General features: G+C 36.0%; 1 protein-coding gene across 1 annotated transcript; it reads right to left on the bottom strand.

Moving 5' to 3' along the window:
• Positions 1–14,145: 14,145 nt before the first annotated feature.
• LOC123885916 lies at positions 14,146–14,661 on the bottom strand. Its single transcript, XM_045935254.1, has one exon. It carries the CDS (start codon positions 14,659–14,661, stop codon positions 14,146–14,148), a length of 516 nt encoding a protein of 171 aa, XP_045791210.1.
• Positions 14,662–18,049: the final 3,388 nt, after the last annotated feature.

Genomic DNA, 18,049 nt, shown 5'->3' with positions numbered 1-18,049 from the left:
TCAGTCACTACTCTATATTAATTCCCTAAGTTTTTAACTAGGCAAAATTTATTTATTTAATTGTTTACAAAAGAAAAAAAATTAAATAAAATGAAAGAAAGATAAACGAAACATGGTAACAGAACCCTATCCTTCTAAAAATATAGTTGTGGTTCGGTGTGTTTTTAAAATAATATGTGCATTTACCAACTTGGGCGTATCGTAATGTTCGATATCGGAATGATGGGTATCTACCGTCAATATGGCTCTTCCTTCGTTTTCCGCGCGACATCTATTGATAGCATTAACATGTTCATCAATGGTCTTGATCCAGCGTCGAGCTATATGTAATTGCATGTACAAAACCCCCCTCACATTCACCGGAACGGAAGAGCAGGCCGTTTCTAAGATTTTAGTGGCCTAAATGTGAATCACACTGTGGGCCCAAACTAATAATTGCATTATAAAAAAGTTACATACTCAAAAAACATTAAACTTTTCATTTAATATCAAAATTATCATACAAAACAATTACTACGTGAATTTCTACGTGTAATCATGCAAAATCACGAATAATTGTATTTACATCAATATGTTATAAAAGAGAAAGTTAGTGATGATTGATGAGTTGCAGTCTTGCGAGAAGAAAAGAAATTCATACGTGTAGTGATGAGAAGGTAGTACGAAAGTGGTCTGAAAGAGAATTTGATACTTGATATGAGTGTGAGATACATACACAAAGAGAATTTGACCATTAATACTTATATATCATTGTATCAACTCATCAATTATCAACCATATATATCAAATATCATTGTACCAAAATTCATACCCCCGGTCACTATTATAAACAAAAAATCATTTTTTAGGTTAATTAAAAAAGTAATGTATCTGGTTAATAATATAGACTAGATACATTATTATTTCAATGAACCTAAAATATTATTTTTTTGCTTATAATAATGATTGAACGGAGTAATTGATACTTGATTTATATGTCCACTAAGAGAGAAGTGATAGACAAAAGTAAGAATTTCGTTTTTTTTTTGTTGGCCTTATTGGCACCTAAAAAAACCAGAATTTTTTTTTTCTACCCCAACAATCTTCCATCTACCCTAACACAAATTTTTGAATGGACGAATATGCCCTCGTATATAAACTAAAACCATAAAAAAAAAATCATTTTCTACTCACCTCTCAAAAAAGTGTTCCGGTGTTGTGAAAGAGGACATCGAGAGAGTAAGTGCCAACCGAGAGAGTAAGTGCCGATAACGAACCGGAACACTTTCGTTTAAGTATTCCGGTATGAATATTAATACGGGAACTCTTTTTTGAAGTGTTCCGGTATTAATATTCATACCGGAATACTTAAATGAAAGTGTTTCGGTATGAATATTCATACCGAAACACTTCAAAAAAGAGTTCCAGTATTCTATTTGTCAATTGTTCCGCGTTTGTTAATATTTGCATACCGGAAGACTGAAACTCAAGTGTTCCGGCATCAATTTTTAAACCGTTTTGCATTTTTTATTAATGAATGTTGTTTTTTTTATCAGTGGCGCGTATCAGAGGACGCGATGGTAGAATTAGGCGTTCCGAAGATATCAAACATGAAGAGTTTCTACGGCGCCAGGCGGAGGAGACACATGAGGAGGAGCTTGTGCTTGAGGTGCAGCCTGTGGTGCAGCCTGTTGCGCAGCCTGTGGTGTGGCCTGGAGGACCGATTGATACTAGTCTTCTGACACGGTATCATGAACACGTTGCTCGTCATGTATGGTTTGGCGAGGTAATCAATTATTATTTATAGTTTTAGTTAAAGTTCAATGAAATGTATAACAGTAGGGTGTATCTTATGATCAATGTTTGGGGAAAGAATCTCAGGTCAAAAATTATGAAAAAATTCACGTAATGTTTTGGTAACACTCGTAACCTAGTATTCTTATAAATAGCTATTGCATTTTGGTGGATAAACTTAAGTTGTAATTGTGGTAAACTTAAGTAGTAAATATGTATGGTTTTTATTAATTTTTGAAGACCATTTAAAGCTGAAGAGGATCTCTGAAGATGAAGCGAGACTCTGAAGAGATCAAGGTTCACTAAGATTCTGAAGTGATAATAACAAGTATTGTACTTCTTTGAAGAACATGCTCCTACAACTGACACCTTTGTCCTCTTGCTCTAGAACATCAACATCATTAACCTGCTCCATGCATTTTGTCTCTGCTACATTAAATGCACTTAGCAAACATGCCCACAATCACTGATGTTTATAGAGATAACTTTCAAGGAAGCTCAAACATTTTTAGATAGATACTTACAACTCTCTGTATATATTTGTGAATATTTGTAAAACATAAACACTTAGATAGATTCTTGCAAACTTATAGAATATAATATCTAAGTTGTTTAGAAAAACTCAGCGCTCAATTGTAATCTTACCACTCTTTGGAGTCTCAAAAGTATGCAAAACCAAAACAATCTCTATAACTCCGATTGTAAAAGTCCTTAGGTTGTAGTGTTGAGGAAATATTCCAAAAATCCCTTTGTGTTTTAATGATAACAAACTTAATCACTAAGAATCATTTTATGATTCTGATATGTTTTATTATCTAATATGTTTCCTTGAGTGTGATAGAGCATAGGAATATTTTCTAAAAGAATCCAAAGTCTCACTCATATATGAGAAAAACATTTTTGCTTCACAAGATGAGAAGCATTCAAGCTTCATCATAAGAACCATTCATGCTTCATGATAAGAAGCAACCATGATTTGAAAATCATATGATCAGAAGCGATTAATTAGAAGAACATTTTCAAATCAATTTGAAGGTTCACAGTATTCAATAAGAAAGACTTATATATGGAAGAAAAAAATGTCTACACCACATGAGAAGTAGATTCCATGAAAGGACAAAAATGCTTCTAACAGACACAACTTGAGAAGCAATTGTTAAATGATCATAAGCATCATCAAAATCAACATGAGAAACATCATCAACATCACTGATCAATATCAAGGCCTCCTTCTTTCTTAACTAAAGGCTTGAGAAACATAATCATGCAAGTAATTGTTAGTTCATGGCTTGTTCAAGAAGAATAACTATGTTGTGCACAAATAGTAACAGAAGGTAATAATAACGAAATTGCAAACAATAAGAACACAAGAAGTTTGATAACGGAGTTCCCCTTAGGTACGTCTCCGGCTGCAGAATTCGCTACAGCTCGTTTCTATTAGATGAAAGAATCAAAAAAAAATAAATTAGGGTTTCAGTGTTACAAGCGGTATATATAATAATAGCAGAATGTCGTAAATACCCCTGCACCATACCGCGGGGGGCTATCGCCCCCCGCACCCCCCTAGCGCCCCCCAAAACATCTGGTCAAAGCCCATATGGGCAGGGGGCGGCCGGAGCTTCGCTTCGCTCCGCTAGCTCAGCTCCGGGCCGCCCCCAGCCTCTTCCTGATGCATATATGAACCATACTCAACAATCTCCACCTTGGTGAATATCAAACCCATATGAAGAACCTCTGTATGACATCCGCATCCTTAGCGCTAGGGGGGGTCGTTTCCTTCTTAACACTGAGAAACATGTAACAAGTCCAAGCAATGCTTGAACTTGTCACTGGTGACTGGCTTGGTCAACATGTCAGCTGCATTCTCTGAAGTATGAACCTTCTCAAGTAATATCTGTCCAGTTGTAAGTAGCTCTCTGATCTTGTGAAACCTCACATCAATATGCTTAGTTCTGGCATGATACACTTGATTCTTGGCCAAGTAAATGGCACTCTGACTATCACAATGCAGTTGAACTCCACCTTGCTCAACACCCAATTCCTTCACTAATCCTGTAAGCCATAAGGCCTCTTTGGCAGCTTCAGCTACTGCCATGTACTCTGCTTCAGTTGTTGACATAGCCACTATAGATTGAACTGACGATTTCCAACAAATAGGTCCTCCTGCAAGAGTAAACACATAACCTGTAGTAGACCTCCTGTCATCCATATCACCGGCGTAGTCTGAATCAACATATCCTACAACTGAAGGATTACCCTTTTCACTGCTAAACATGATACCATGACCTGTTGTACCTTTCAAGTACCTGAAAATCCATTTGACTGCTTCCCAATGATGCTTTCCTGGCTTAGACATAAACTTGCAAACTTGACTTACAGCTTGTGCCAAATCTGGCCTTGTACAGACCATAGCATACATTAAACAACCAACAGCACTGGCATAAGGAACCTTTGACATATACTCAATTTCTGAATCTGACTTCGGACACTGATCCAATGTAAGTTTAAAGTGATTCGCCAATGGAGTGCTCACAGCTTTCGAATTACTCATGTCAAACCTGTTTAGTACCTTTTCAACATAGCTTTTCTGAGAGAGCCACAATTTTCTAGCTCCCTTGTCCCTGTGAATTTCCATCCCAAGAATCCTCTTAGCAGCACCTAAGTCTTTCATGTCAAATTCTTTACCCAACAAAATTTTCAGTTCATTTACATCATGTAAATGGTTAGCAGCAATTAACATATCATCAACATAAAGTAACAGAAAAATAAAAGAGCCATCATCAAGGCTCCTGACATAGACACAACAGTCATACTCACACCGCTTGTAGCCAATCTGAAGCATGTAGGAATCAAACCGCTTGTACCACTGCCTGGGAGATTGCTTTAGACCATATAGAGACCTCTTCAATTTACAAACTAGTCGGCCTTTTCCAGTGTCACTGAAACCCTCTGGCTGCTCCATGTAAATTTGCTCATCTAGATTACCATGAAGGAATGCTGTCTTCACATCCATCTGTTCTAAATGCATGTCTCGGCTGGCTACCAAGGCTAACACTGCCCTGATAGAAGTATGTCTAACGACCGGAGAGAAAATCTCATCATAATCAATCCCTTTCTGCTGTGAGTACCCCTTTGCTACAAGACGAGCCTTGAACTTTTCCCCTTCTTTTTCTGTTACTGCTGGTTTTCTCTTGTACACCCACTTGCAACCGATAGCCCTCTTGCCCTTAGGAAGCTGAACAAGCTCCCATGTCTGATTTTTCTGTAACGACTCCATTTCTTCCATCATAGCACCCATCCACCTTTCTTTCTCCTGACTGGCCATAGCCTCTCGAAATGTGGAAGGATCTCCAGAACTAGTAAGAAGTGCATATGCTGCCAAGTCTTCGTACCCATATCTTTCTGGTGGCTTAACGGAGCGTCGTTCTCTATCGCGGACAAGCTGATAATCATTTTCTCCAGCTAAATCTTCAGTTGCTCCACCTAAAACTTCAGTGTCATTATTAGTTGTTGTAGTTTCAGGTGGTTGTTGATGTACCTGTGATATGGTATTGGTTGGTGTCGGCTCAATTTCTACCTGAATGGCTTCTTTGTTAGGATTTCCTCCTGCTGATTCTGTCACTTCTGGTTGTTTCAACATAAATTGCTCATCAAAAACAACATCTCGACTCAGAACCATCTTCTTTGAAACCGGATCCCATAACTTAAACCCCTTCACCCCTTTAGAGTAACCGACGAAGACACATTTCTTCGACTTTGGATCAAGTTTGGATCGATCTTCACTGGATATATGCACAAAAGCTGGACACCCAAAAATCCTTAAATTGTTAAGATCAATGGGTTTACCTGTCCATACCTCCTCTGCGACTTTCCCCTCCAAAGAAGCCCGTGGTGACCTGTTAATAAGATAGCACGCCATGTTAATTGCCTCTGCCCAGAAACCTTTTGAGAGTCCTGCATTCAACCGTAGACATCTTGCCCTTTCAGTTAAAGACCTGTTCATCCTTTCTGCAACACCATTCTGCTGCGGTGTCTTGCGAACTGAAAAATGCCTCTGAATACCATGTTGCTCACAAAATTTCTGAAACTGTGAATCGGTGTACTCTGTCCCATTATCTGACCGTAGATACTTGATTTTTCTGCCTGTCTGATTCTCTACCTCTGCCTTCCACAATTTGAACTTTGAAAAGACTTCAGATTTGTGCTTCATGAAATAAACCCAAAGCTTGCGAGAAAAATCATCGGTAAAAGTGACAAAGTACCTTGACCCTCCCATGGATGCTTCTCTAGTTGGTCCCCACACGTCAGAATGTACATAATCAAGAATACCTTCTGTTTTGTGTTTCCCAGGTTTGAACCGAACACGACACTGTTTCCCAAGAACACAATATTTGCATAAATCCATTTTGCAGCTACGAACACCCTTCAACAGACTCCTCTTATGAAGTTCTATCATCCCACGTTCACTGAGATGGCCCAAACGCAGATGCCAGAGTTTTGTTGCATCATTATCAGACTCAACCGACGCAACATCACCTACAACAGTATGCCCCAACAGCTTGTAGATGTTACCTGCAGTCCTCTTTGCTCTCATCACTGTCAATGCACCCTTGCTAACCTTCAAGATATCCCTATCTCCATCAGACCTGTATGAGTAACCATGTGCCTGTAGAGTACCTAAGGAGATCAAGTTCTTTCTCAATTCTGGAATATATCGAACATCATTTAGTGTCCGCACACCACCATCATCCATAGCAATTTTAATCTGCCCTATTCCAGTGATAGCACAAGCTTTATCATCACCCAAATAAACAAAACCAAAACTGCCTGACCTGAATGTAGTGAACCACTCCCGATTCGGCGTCATATGATAGGAGCAACCAGAATCAAGAATCCACGCATCTGTGCACTTGCTAGATGAAACACAAAGTAAGTCTCCCTCACTGCCAGAGTCATCAGTTTGAACTATATTGGCTGAAGTTGATGCCCCTTGCTTTCTGTTTGGACAATCCCTCTTCCAATGGCCAATCTGTTTGCAACCGTAGCACTCTGCTGTTTTCCTGTTCTTAGATTTATTCCTCTTCTTTGCAGGACCTGTGTTACCCTTGTTCCGTCCACGATCTGAACCGCCCTTTACATACAAACCGTCGCCATGACTACCGCCCTCTGTGTTATGCCTCCTTTGATTATGAGACAACAGTGCAGAACTAATCGAAGCGAGAGTAATAGACTCTTTACCGTAAGTAAGGGTAGTCACCAAGTGGTCGTATGACTCTGGTAACGAGCACAACAATATGATTGCCTTGTCTTCATCGTCCATCTGAACCCCAAGCCTCGTCAGATCGGTGAGAATGTTTTGGAAGACGTTGACGTGTTGTTGCAAATTTGATCCTTCCTCCATCTTGAGACTGTACAACCGTTTTTTCGCGTACAACTTGTTCATAAGCGATTTCTCCATGTACTGACTCTCCAATTTATCCCAAACTTCCTTCGGAGTTGTTAGATCAAGGATATGATGCATGACCTCGTCTGAAACGCACAAGCGTATCAAACCCGCAGCCTTCTCCTTCATCTCTGTCCAGTCGGTGTCGTCCATGTCTGCCGGCTTCGTCTCGCGCAACGCCTTCTGTAGACTCTGTTGCGCCAACAGATCCTTAACCCTTCTCTGCCATAATCCGAAATTGCCCGTCCCGTCGAACCTTGCCACTTCGAATTTCGCAGGATTAAGCGTCATCACTGATACCAATTGTTGTGCACAAATAGTAACAGAAGGTAATAATAACGAAATTGCAAACAATAAGAACACAAGAAGTTTGATAACGGAGTTCCCCTTAGGTACGTCTCCGGCTGCAGAATTCGCTACAGCTCGTTTCTATTAGATGAAAGAATCAAAAAAAAAAAAATTAGGGTTTCAGTGTTACAAGCGGTATATATAATAATAGCAGAATGTCGTAAATACCCCTGCCGCCCCCAGCCTCTTCCTGATGCATATATGAACCATACTCAACAAACTAAAAAACAATAATGACGGCTAAAAGCATTTGTGCTTCTTTTCTTACATGATCATAAGCATATTTATAAGAATAGCGGTTATTTCAAGCCTTGTGCACCAAATTTATCCAACCACTTCATGTTCCTACATATAGGAAGGTGTGCCTCCTATTTTGGTAAGAGATTTCAAAGAGATTTGAAAGAAAGAAAAGTATTGGTTCTCATCAACCAAGATCAAAAGTATTCTGAACAACAAAAGAAACTGAAGCAATTGCCTTGCTCTTGCATACAAGAAGCTTCATATATCTCTTCACACTTATATGGTTCATCACTTATCCATTAAAAGTGAATGTATAATTTGTTAGTTTATAATTCAAATGTTGCAATCTACTTGTGTTACAAGATATAGTTAGTTTTAAGTGTTTGTTTAAGTGTTGTGTAACTAACTCAAGCAGTTAGAGTTAGTTAGAGTGTTAGTTTGTAGTTATTAGTTTGTTAGCTAATAATTAGGGAGTTTGTTAGAAGTTACAAGTGTGTGACTTAAGGTGCAAGTAATATAGCTATATAATGCACTTGCATCTATTGTAAAGTTTCAGTTTTTGTGTTGTGAATAAAGAGAACAAACTTTCCCTAAAGTGTAATTCATCTTCTTCCTTTCTCTCTCAAAACCCTTCCTCCATTGTTGATCAATTTCTGAGTTCATAGATTTTCATTTTGTTCTACTGGTTTTTGTGCCTTATCAGTTCTGTGTGTGAGGATTCATAGAGTGAGACTTTGTTCCAACATATGGTATCCAGAGCTTCTGGTTCTGATCAAGAAGTGATTCTTGCAGTGGTTCTTGAAGTGTGTTCAAGATTAGTGTATTCAAGATAAGCAAAGCATCCATGATAAATCATCCAAATGGTCACTTTCCAATGAATCTTCCAATTCTGACCAGCAAAAACTATGATAACTGATGCAAGCAGATGAAGGTAGTGTTCTGCTCTCAAGATATGTGGAATCTTGTAACTGTGGGTATGCCAACAATTGGAGCTCGTGCCACAGATGAAGAGAAGGAGACTCATAAAGAAACAAAAAAGAGAGATTATAAAGCCCTGTTCATAATACATCAGTGTGTAGATGCAGATAATTTTGAGAAGGTTGGAGATTGTGAATCTTCAAAAGAAGCATGGGACATTCTTGCTCAATCATTTGGTGGTGCAGAGAAAGTGAAAGAGGTTAGACTTCAAACTTACAAAAGACAATATGAGTTAATTCAAATGGAAGATAGTGAAACTATCTCTGATTTCTTCACAAGAGTCACAAAACTTGTGAATCAAATCAAGAATTGTGGTGAAGTGATTACTGCTAGGTCTGTTGTCTCAAAGATACTGAGATCTTTAGCACCAAAGTTTGATTATTTGGTGGCTGCAATAGAGCAGAACAAAGATCTAGCAAGCATGTCAAAAGAGGAATTGCAAGGCCAATTGGAATCTCATGAACAGAGAATGAATGAAAGAGCTGCAGGCAAGACAAAAGCAGAAGTTGCATTACAAGCTCAACCTAACAAAGAAAAGAAAAATAAGGGAAAGTGGAACAATAAAGGGAGAGGTGGTCATAGCAATTCAAACAATAGAAATTCCCAGCAAGAAGCTAGTTCTTCCAGTCATAAACAAGGTAATCATGGTGGCTATAGAGGTGGTAGCAGTAACAGAGGTAGAGGTGGCAAGAAGAAGTTTGATAAGAGTAACATTCAATGTTACAATTGTCAAAAATATGGACACTTTGCTGATGAGTGTTGGAGTGAAAAGAAAGAGTCAGAAGATAATGCAAGATTGGCTCAAGAAGAGATTGGAGATACCTTGTTGATGGTGACAACTACTGAAGAAACCAAGTTCAAAGATCAATGGTATTTGGACTCAGGGTGTTCTTCACACATGACTGGTAGAAGGGATTGGTTTGTGAGCCTCAACAAATCAATAAAGAGTAAAGTGAAATTTGCAAATGACAGTGGATTGGCTGCAGAAGGAGTTGGTGATGTGTTGATCAAAAGAAAAGATGGTAAACAATCACTAATCTCTAATGTACTTTACATCCCTGGTATGAAAAGTAATCTACTTAGTATTGGTCAGCTAATTGAAAAGAATTACAAAGTAATAATAGAAGATAAACTGATGAAAGTGCTTGATTCAAATAGTAGAGTAATTTTAAAGGCTCCAATGTCACAGAATAGGACCTTTAAAATTGAACTCAATGTGTTGGAGCATAGATGTTTGGCTACTGCAGCTAGTAAAGATGAATGGTTATGGCACTACAGGCTTGGTCACTTGAATTTCAAGGATATGTGTAACTTGCAGAAGAAGCAATTAGTGTCTGGACTGCCAGAATTTGAAATTCCAAGTGAAGTGTGTGAAGAATGTGTGCAATCCAAGCAGCATAGGAATAGCTTTAGTAAAGATGCTGGAAGCAGCACTAGAGCTACTCTTGAGGTGGTGTACTCTGACGTGTGTGGCCCTATACAAGTTGAATCTATGGGAGGCAACAGGTACTTTGTCACATTCATAGATGATTTCAGTAGAAAACTGTGGACTTACTTGATTAAGCAGAAAAGTGATGTACTTGGTGTGTTTATCAAGTTCAAATCCATGGTTGAAAGACAAAGTGGTCACAAGATCAAAGTTTTAAGAACTGATGGTGGTGGTGAATATGTGTCAAAAGAGTTTGATACATTATGTGAAAGAGATGGTATTATACATGAAGTGGTGCCACCATACACACCTCAGCAAAATGGTGTTTCAGAGAGGAAGAATAGAACAATCATGAATATGGTGAGAAGTATGTTGAAAGGCAAGCACTTACCAAAAGAATTGTGGGGTGAAGCTGTGTCTACTGCAACATACATTTTGAACAGATGTCCTACTAAGAAATTAGAAGGAATTACACCAGAAGGGTGCTGGTCAAACACTAAACCAAGTTTGAGTCACTTGAAAGTGTTTGGTTCTATTGCCTATAAACATGTGCCAGACCAGTTAAGAAGAAAGTTGGATGACAAGTCAAATCAAATGGTGTTGGTTGGTTATCATTCAACAGGTGGTTACAAGTTGCTTGATCCTGTGACAAAGCAAATTGTAGTAAGCAGAGATGTGATAATTGATGAAATTAAAGAATGGGATTGGACTCAAAGTGCTAAGAAAGATAATGTGAGAATCATGTTTGAAGATCAAACAATTGAAACTGAAGCACAAGTTCAACCAGCTGCAAACAGGCCACAGAGAACTAGAAATATGCCAGCAAGACTGCAAGACTGTGAAACAACACCAGATGATCAAGTGAATGATGAGGGTGGGATAGTTCATTATGCATTCCTTGCTGACACTGAACCAGTAAGTATGAGTGAAGCATTGAGTGATCCAAAATGGATCAATGCTATGATTGAAGAACTGGATTCAATAGAAAACAATGATACATGGTCTCTAGTGAGTTTACCACATGGCAAGAAGGCTATTGATGTGAAATGGGTGTTTAAAGTGAAGGTGAATTCACAAGGTGAAGTAACCAGACACAAGGCAAGATTGGTAGCAAAAGGATTTCTTCAAAAGGAAGGTATTGATTTTGAAGAAGTTTTTGCTCCTGTGGCTAGAATTGAAACAATAAGGCTAGTTGTTGGATTAGCTAATATCAATAACTGGTCTATATATCAGATGGATGTGAAGTGTGCTTTCTTAAATGGCCCTTTAGATGAAGAAGTGTATGTGAAGCAACCAGTTGGTTTCCAAGTTGATGGTCAGAAAGATAAAGTGTATAGACTGCATAAAGCACTATATGGCCTCAAGCAAGCTCCCAGAGCTTGGAACAAGAAGATTGACAGCTATCTAAGTGATATAGGATTCATAAAATGCACTACAGAACATGGTGTGTATGTTAGAAGATCAAGCAGTGATAACTTAGTGATTTTATGCCTATATGTAGATGATTTGCTGATAACTGGTAGCAGTGAAAGTGAGATAAGTAAATTCAAGTGTGAACTCATGAAGGAGTTTGAAATGACTGATCTTGGTCATATTTCATACTTCCTAGGGATCGAATTTTACAAGTGCAGTAAAGGGCTATTGATGCATCAAAGAAGGTATGCAAGTGAAATTCTAAAGAAATTTGATATGCAAAACTGCAATCATGCAGTTACTCCATCTGAACCAAGGCAACAATTGTCAAAGAGTGTGGAAGAAGCTGAGATAGATCCAACAAAGTACAGAAGCCTCATTGGATCCTTGAGATATTTGTGTAATACAAGGCCTGACCTGGCTTATAGTGTTGGTGTGGTTAGCAGATTTATGCAAAAGCCAAAACTATCACACTTAGCTGCTGCAAAGAGAATATTGAGGTATATCAGAGGTACAATGGATTATGGAATACTATTCCCTAATACAAACAAAGGAAAGCAATGTGAATTGATTGCTTATACTGATTCAAACTGGTGTGGAGATGCAGATGACAGAAAATCAACTGCAGGGTACTTATTCTTGTTGAATAATGCTCCAATAGCATGGTGTTCTAAGAAGGAATCAGTAGTAGCCTTATCATCTTGTGAGGCTGAATACATTGCAGCATCATTGTGTGCATGCCAAGCCATCTAGCTAGTAAATCTAATGGAAGAAATGACAGGTGAAGATCATGGATCAGTGACCATGAATATTGATAACATCTCAGCAATAAATTTGGCTAAGAATCCTGTTGCACATGGCAAGAGCAAGCATATTGAGATGAGATTTCATTATCTCAGAGAACAGGTCAATAATGGCAAGTTATGCTTGAAGCATTGCAGAAGTGGAGAGCAGCTTGCTGATATTCTTACCAAGGCAGTGCAAATAGAAGTGTACAAGAGGCTAAGAAACATGATGGGCTTAGAATCATTAGCAACATTGAATTAGGTGGTGTGTTAGTTTATAATTCAAATGTTGCAATCTACTTGTGTTACAAGATATAGTTAGTTTTAAGTGTTTGTTTAAGTGTTGTGTAACTAACTCAAGCAGTTAGAGTTAGTTAGAGTGTTAGTTTGTAGTTATTAGTTTGTTAGCTAATAATTAGGGAGTTTGTTAGAAGTTACAAGTGTGTGACTTAAGGTGCAAGTAATATAGCTATATAATGCACTTGCATCTATTGTAAAGTTTCAGTTTTTGTGTTGTGAATAAAGAGAACAAACTTTCCCTAAAGTGTAATTCATCTTCTTCCTTTCTCTCTCAAAACCCTTCCTCCATTGTTGATCAATTTCTGAGTTCATAGATTTTCATTTTGTTCTACTGGTTTTTGTGCCTTATCAGTTCTGTGTGTGAGGATTCATAGAGTGAGACTTTGTTCCAACATAATTATCTACCTGTAGTTTAGAGTTGAGAAGCATTTTCATCCTTTCCCCGGTTTTGTTGTAAACACCTTTAATCTTCTTTGGACTTAAGGAATGATTTGTAGGTTGTTTACTTGGTCTAGTTAGATTGGATTTTCGTGCATAATTTGAGAGGGTATCTCAATCACATTGTAATCTATCTAGGTCAAACTAGCTTGTACGGATTTAGGAGGTTATCCCAAACACTAGTGAACTCTCACAAAGTTTGTGAGGACTGGAGTAGCCCACTTTGGGTGAATCGGTATAGAGCTTTGTCACGGGCCATATCCGGCCGAACGCTTGAATGTGTTGTCGGTTATATCAGTTTTGAGTCAGATCGTGGGTTCATACTCAGCCCTACCCATAATCATATGCATAAGTTCAATCATATCTCATTACTCCATCCATCTTAAATTATATTGCAAAAAAATAAATCAAATTTATTAAAAAAATCAAAACATAAAAATTTAAAGTATGTTATTGTATTTTTTTTAAAGTAAGTTGTATGAGAAGATTAAAAAATTCTAGAAAAAGATATATGTTTGTTTTTTTATCTTATAATTTCAGATAAAAAATTGAGTTTTTTTCTCTTATATTTTGAGACGGATGCAGTATTTTTATATATCATAATAATATTTCTAGATCCACCCCTAATTGGATGTTTGTTTTTTATAAATCATTTGTTGCATTTGAAGATTGAAAAACCTTACATAATAAAACCGTTGATTACTTAATTTTATCATGAGTAGTATACATTGTAACAAAGCAAGATAACTTACTCAATATTGAAATGTAATTGTGAATGCCACACTTTTTATTACAAACCTAAAAAATGATTCTCAAATAAATGTATTGCATGATTGTGCAAATTATTTTTTATTTTTTTTACAATAGAGCTGAGAATCGAACCTAGAATCTCTAGTATATTACTCAAACCCCTCACCACTAGATCAAACTTAGTGATTTTGATTGTGCAAACTTTAACATTACACATAAAAAGAATTAAGCAACAATTAATTAATTAATTAAGCAGTAAATAATCCTGCTATAATTTGAATAATTTGATCAATTTGCAAGGCAACTTCACCATAACTTGGAAGGGAAGAAGTATCATGATAACTAGTATCATAAATACAATTTCTAATGTCTTGCATTATATCATTAGCTCCAACACTCATAAGATGATAATTTCCTTCATTCAAAACTCTTTCTACGTTCCCAAGCACAAAAAGAGCACCCCCATCATTAACAAATTCTTTCAAACACATTTTGTAATGAGTTAATGCTTTGACATCCTTACCACTTTGTCCGATCAGTGTGTTGATTAGCTTCACCGTGTTCATCATATTAACACGAAGCACGCCAATTGTATATTGTGCAAGACTAACAAGGTCTGCACCTTTTTTTGAATTGAGAAGACTCGAACAAAATGAAGGATTTTTTACTTTGTGGCAAATCTCATCTACTTGAACAATTTTGGTTGAATAAGAGGATGTAATACATAGAAGAAACACTAGCAAAATGAAAGAGTGATGAACCATTTTTTGTTTTTCTTATTAGTTCTCCTATCTTAGTATTTACTTTGAGGGTCCGTTTGGTGCGCAGTATAGCATAGTGACAGGATAGGATATAAAACAGGATAAGGATAGGATAGGATAACAGCAGGATAACAGTTATACTCAGTTATCATATCATATGTTTGGTGCACACAGGATAACAAACATGATAACTATTATATTTTGTTTTTAATACATACTTGCTCATAATAATATGATAAGATATATAACATATTTAATTGACAAAATTACTCTTGTAAAACAATTGTTATTTTTTTAAAATTATTTTGTAATACTTTGAATTTTATAAATAAAAAATATAAATAAGTAATCAAATAACTTTATATAATTTAAAATAAAAATCATGAGAAAATAATCAAGTTTAATATTTTTTTTTTTTAAGAATCAAGTTTAATATTTTATATGAATCATGATCAAATAAATAACTCGATAATATATACATGTTAGATAAGCCAAATAAATATATGATATATCACATACGTAAATAATAAAACTACTATTGCAAAAGAATTATATTTAATTTTTTCATAAAATTTAAATTAATATCCCTATTTGTCAATTTTTTAATAATCATTTTACTTTAAAATATTGTAATTTTAGTAAAATTTTGACTTTTTAGAATATGTAAATTACAAAATTACCCCTGTGAGAAAATCACATATATATATTTAAAAAAATAATTATTTTACTATTTATATTTTATTAATTTTATTTTATGTATTTTAAAATATATTTTATAAAATAAATCAGTAATTTTTTTTTTCTTCTTATCCTGCTGGTAACCCAACTCAAATTCAGGATAAGAATTATAACTAGAGAGACAAGATAGGATAAGCTTCAGGATTAACTTATCATATCCTACTGTATCACCAAACACTGGATTGCGGCAGGATATGATACAGTTATCCTATCCTGTCTCTTATCCTGTGCACCAAACGAGCCCTGATTGGTTTCCTCACTTGGTTTTATAGTTATCATCAATTGAAAAGTAAAACACTCAATTATTAATTTTAAATAGTTAACTATTTTAGTTTTTGCCAAGAAAAGGTATTAATTATTTTAATTGAATATTGGTCAATATACAGGTATTTTGACTTAGGTTTTTTTTTTCATCGTCTGACTTAGGTTTAATATATGGTAAATTCTCAACAAGTCAAATTGTGTTTTTTGACTTTGGTTGACTATGAATTTTTTTTTTTGGTTTGATAGACAAAATTGCAAAGCCATTGAAAACTCACACACACAAAGTAGAGTGACTGAGGTTCGAACCCCGGTCCTAAGGTGCGACACTAGCAATTTTAGTATTTCTGCCATTTGAGTTAGGATTTGTGGACGACTATGATTTTTTTTGACAAAAAATTAATAATGTTATTTTTCTTTTAATGATAAATATTACGGAGTATTAAATTAAATTGATATGCGCTTACAATTATAGAAACAAACATTATCACTTGACCAAGAACAAATAAATACATCATCTTGTAAGTACAAGTACGGTCTAAACTTGCTTCAAAAAAAAAAAAGTACGGTAAATTATTAAAAACAAAACAAAAATAAATTAAAAAGCAATACAACTTCTCAAAAAAATAATAAAATTTATACATGGGTTACCAAGTAGATCTAACAGAAAATGCTTCGATTGAGATATATTCACATTTTTTATAATTTTAAATGTATTTTATAATTGTTTTATTGGTGATAAACACTCAGAAGTTGGTTTCCCAAAAGATTTGTCTTAGGGGAGAAATTCTAACTCGTTTAGTTTATTGTCTTGGTTAAAAGTAGTTTATATTGTAGCATTGAAAATAGAGTTTCAGATGTGTTTTCTTTATATATTAAGGAAATTCATTTAGAAATTCAGAAGTAAAGGAGGAGCAACATGGCGGGCTAAGGAGCTCTCGAGGGAATGCGACTCTCCTCATCATAGGGAGACAAAACTTCCTCTTCAAGAAATCGAGGTTACTTTGTATGCGTGGTTTTTACTCTTTTGTTTTAATTATGACTATGAGTCGCTAAATATCTTTAGGTTAGGTCGAGTAGGTAAACTTCTCTATGAATGCTTGAGACTATGTAATTTGGTTAGAAAAAGTTTATATTAATTACTATTCGGTTTATTATCTATTATTATCTTTGCTTTAATGTTTGATTCTTAATACTGATCACATTATAGAATAAACCTCTAGGATTAAGTGATCTCGTGACAACACTACTCATCCCAAACTAAGAGATAATATAGCTAGCCAACATTGGGAACGGAAGTACAAGTACCCGAGGTTAGGGGCAAAGGATTAATGGAACACATTGTTAATTTCTGCATGTTCTAGAGCTGTTCAATCAAGGTAAGCTTAACGTTGAGAACTTGTTAAATGCTAATACGTGACAAACAATGGCACTCTTATTATTGGTTTAGTATCAGCGTTCTCAATTGCAATATGGTGATTTTGGTATGCGACAGCACATACTTTAGAATTAATTCGCCAGATAATAAAATGAATAGAAGAACCCACTTGGGTTGGTCTGGTGGCATTGACTTGAGACCTGGAAGTCTCAGGTTCGATTCTCTCTGTGTCAATTTGGGTGAGCTAATTTAGCTTCTTCAAAACAAAAACAAAAATGAATAGAAGCAATATAACGTCAGTTACCAAGCAGGAGTAAGAGAGGAATTCGAAAGCACTTAACCTATATTTCTCATCTGATTTTCTTTTAGTTTTTATCATCTGATTTATGTCTCAAAACCTTTTCAAACTAAAAAATGAATGCAAACTATCTAAATCATAAACGAAACTAATCGCTTTGGCACGAATCCTGTGGAGACGAATCTTTGTTATAAATATTATTACTCGACGACAGACTGATCCACTTATTAGACTGTAGTCAGCCCCCCAAAATTCAATTTTTGCCCATTGAGAATGGTTTGGATTCTATTTTCCAAACCAAATTTTAGTTCAAAAAATTGATTCCGCTATCTGCAATTTGGAAATGTAATTTGAACCGGCCAGTGTTGTTAAACCATAAATTGATATCTTCCAAACTGTAGCGAGCATAAAAAAATTTCCCCTTACACCCCAACACAACACTAAGTGCTATAGTCACACCCTCTAACACACTCCTTAAACACACTCCAATCAGGGACGGAACAAGGAAAAATCTTTGAGGGTCCGATTATGATCATGATTCATCTTCCCTCAATATGTTTCTAAGGTTAACATCAAGTATATGTCATTTTTAAATTTGTTTGATGTCTGATTTTACTATTCTCTCAAGATGATGGTGCTTTGTTTCAGAACTGGAGAGGGTAATGAACCTTGTTAGTAGTTGAGGTAGTAGTGATAGTTTAGAAAATAGTTAGATA

The sequence above is a fragment of the Trifolium pratense genome, linkage group LG5 (genome assembly GCF_020283565.1).
Source record: "Trifolium pratense cultivar HEN17-A07 linkage group LG5, ARS_RC_1.1, whole genome shotgun sequence".
Lineage (NCBI taxonomy): Eukaryota > Viridiplantae > Streptophyta > Magnoliopsida > Fabales > Fabaceae > Trifolium > Trifolium pratense.
This window is presented reverse-complemented; position numbering and strand designations above follow the sequence as displayed.

What these genes read in the sequence shown, in the direction of transcription:
- LOC123885916 (XM_045935254.1), bottom strand. Translation starts at nt 14,661, where the DNA reads ATGGTTCATCACTCTTTCATTTTGCTAGTGTTTCTTCTATGTATTACA.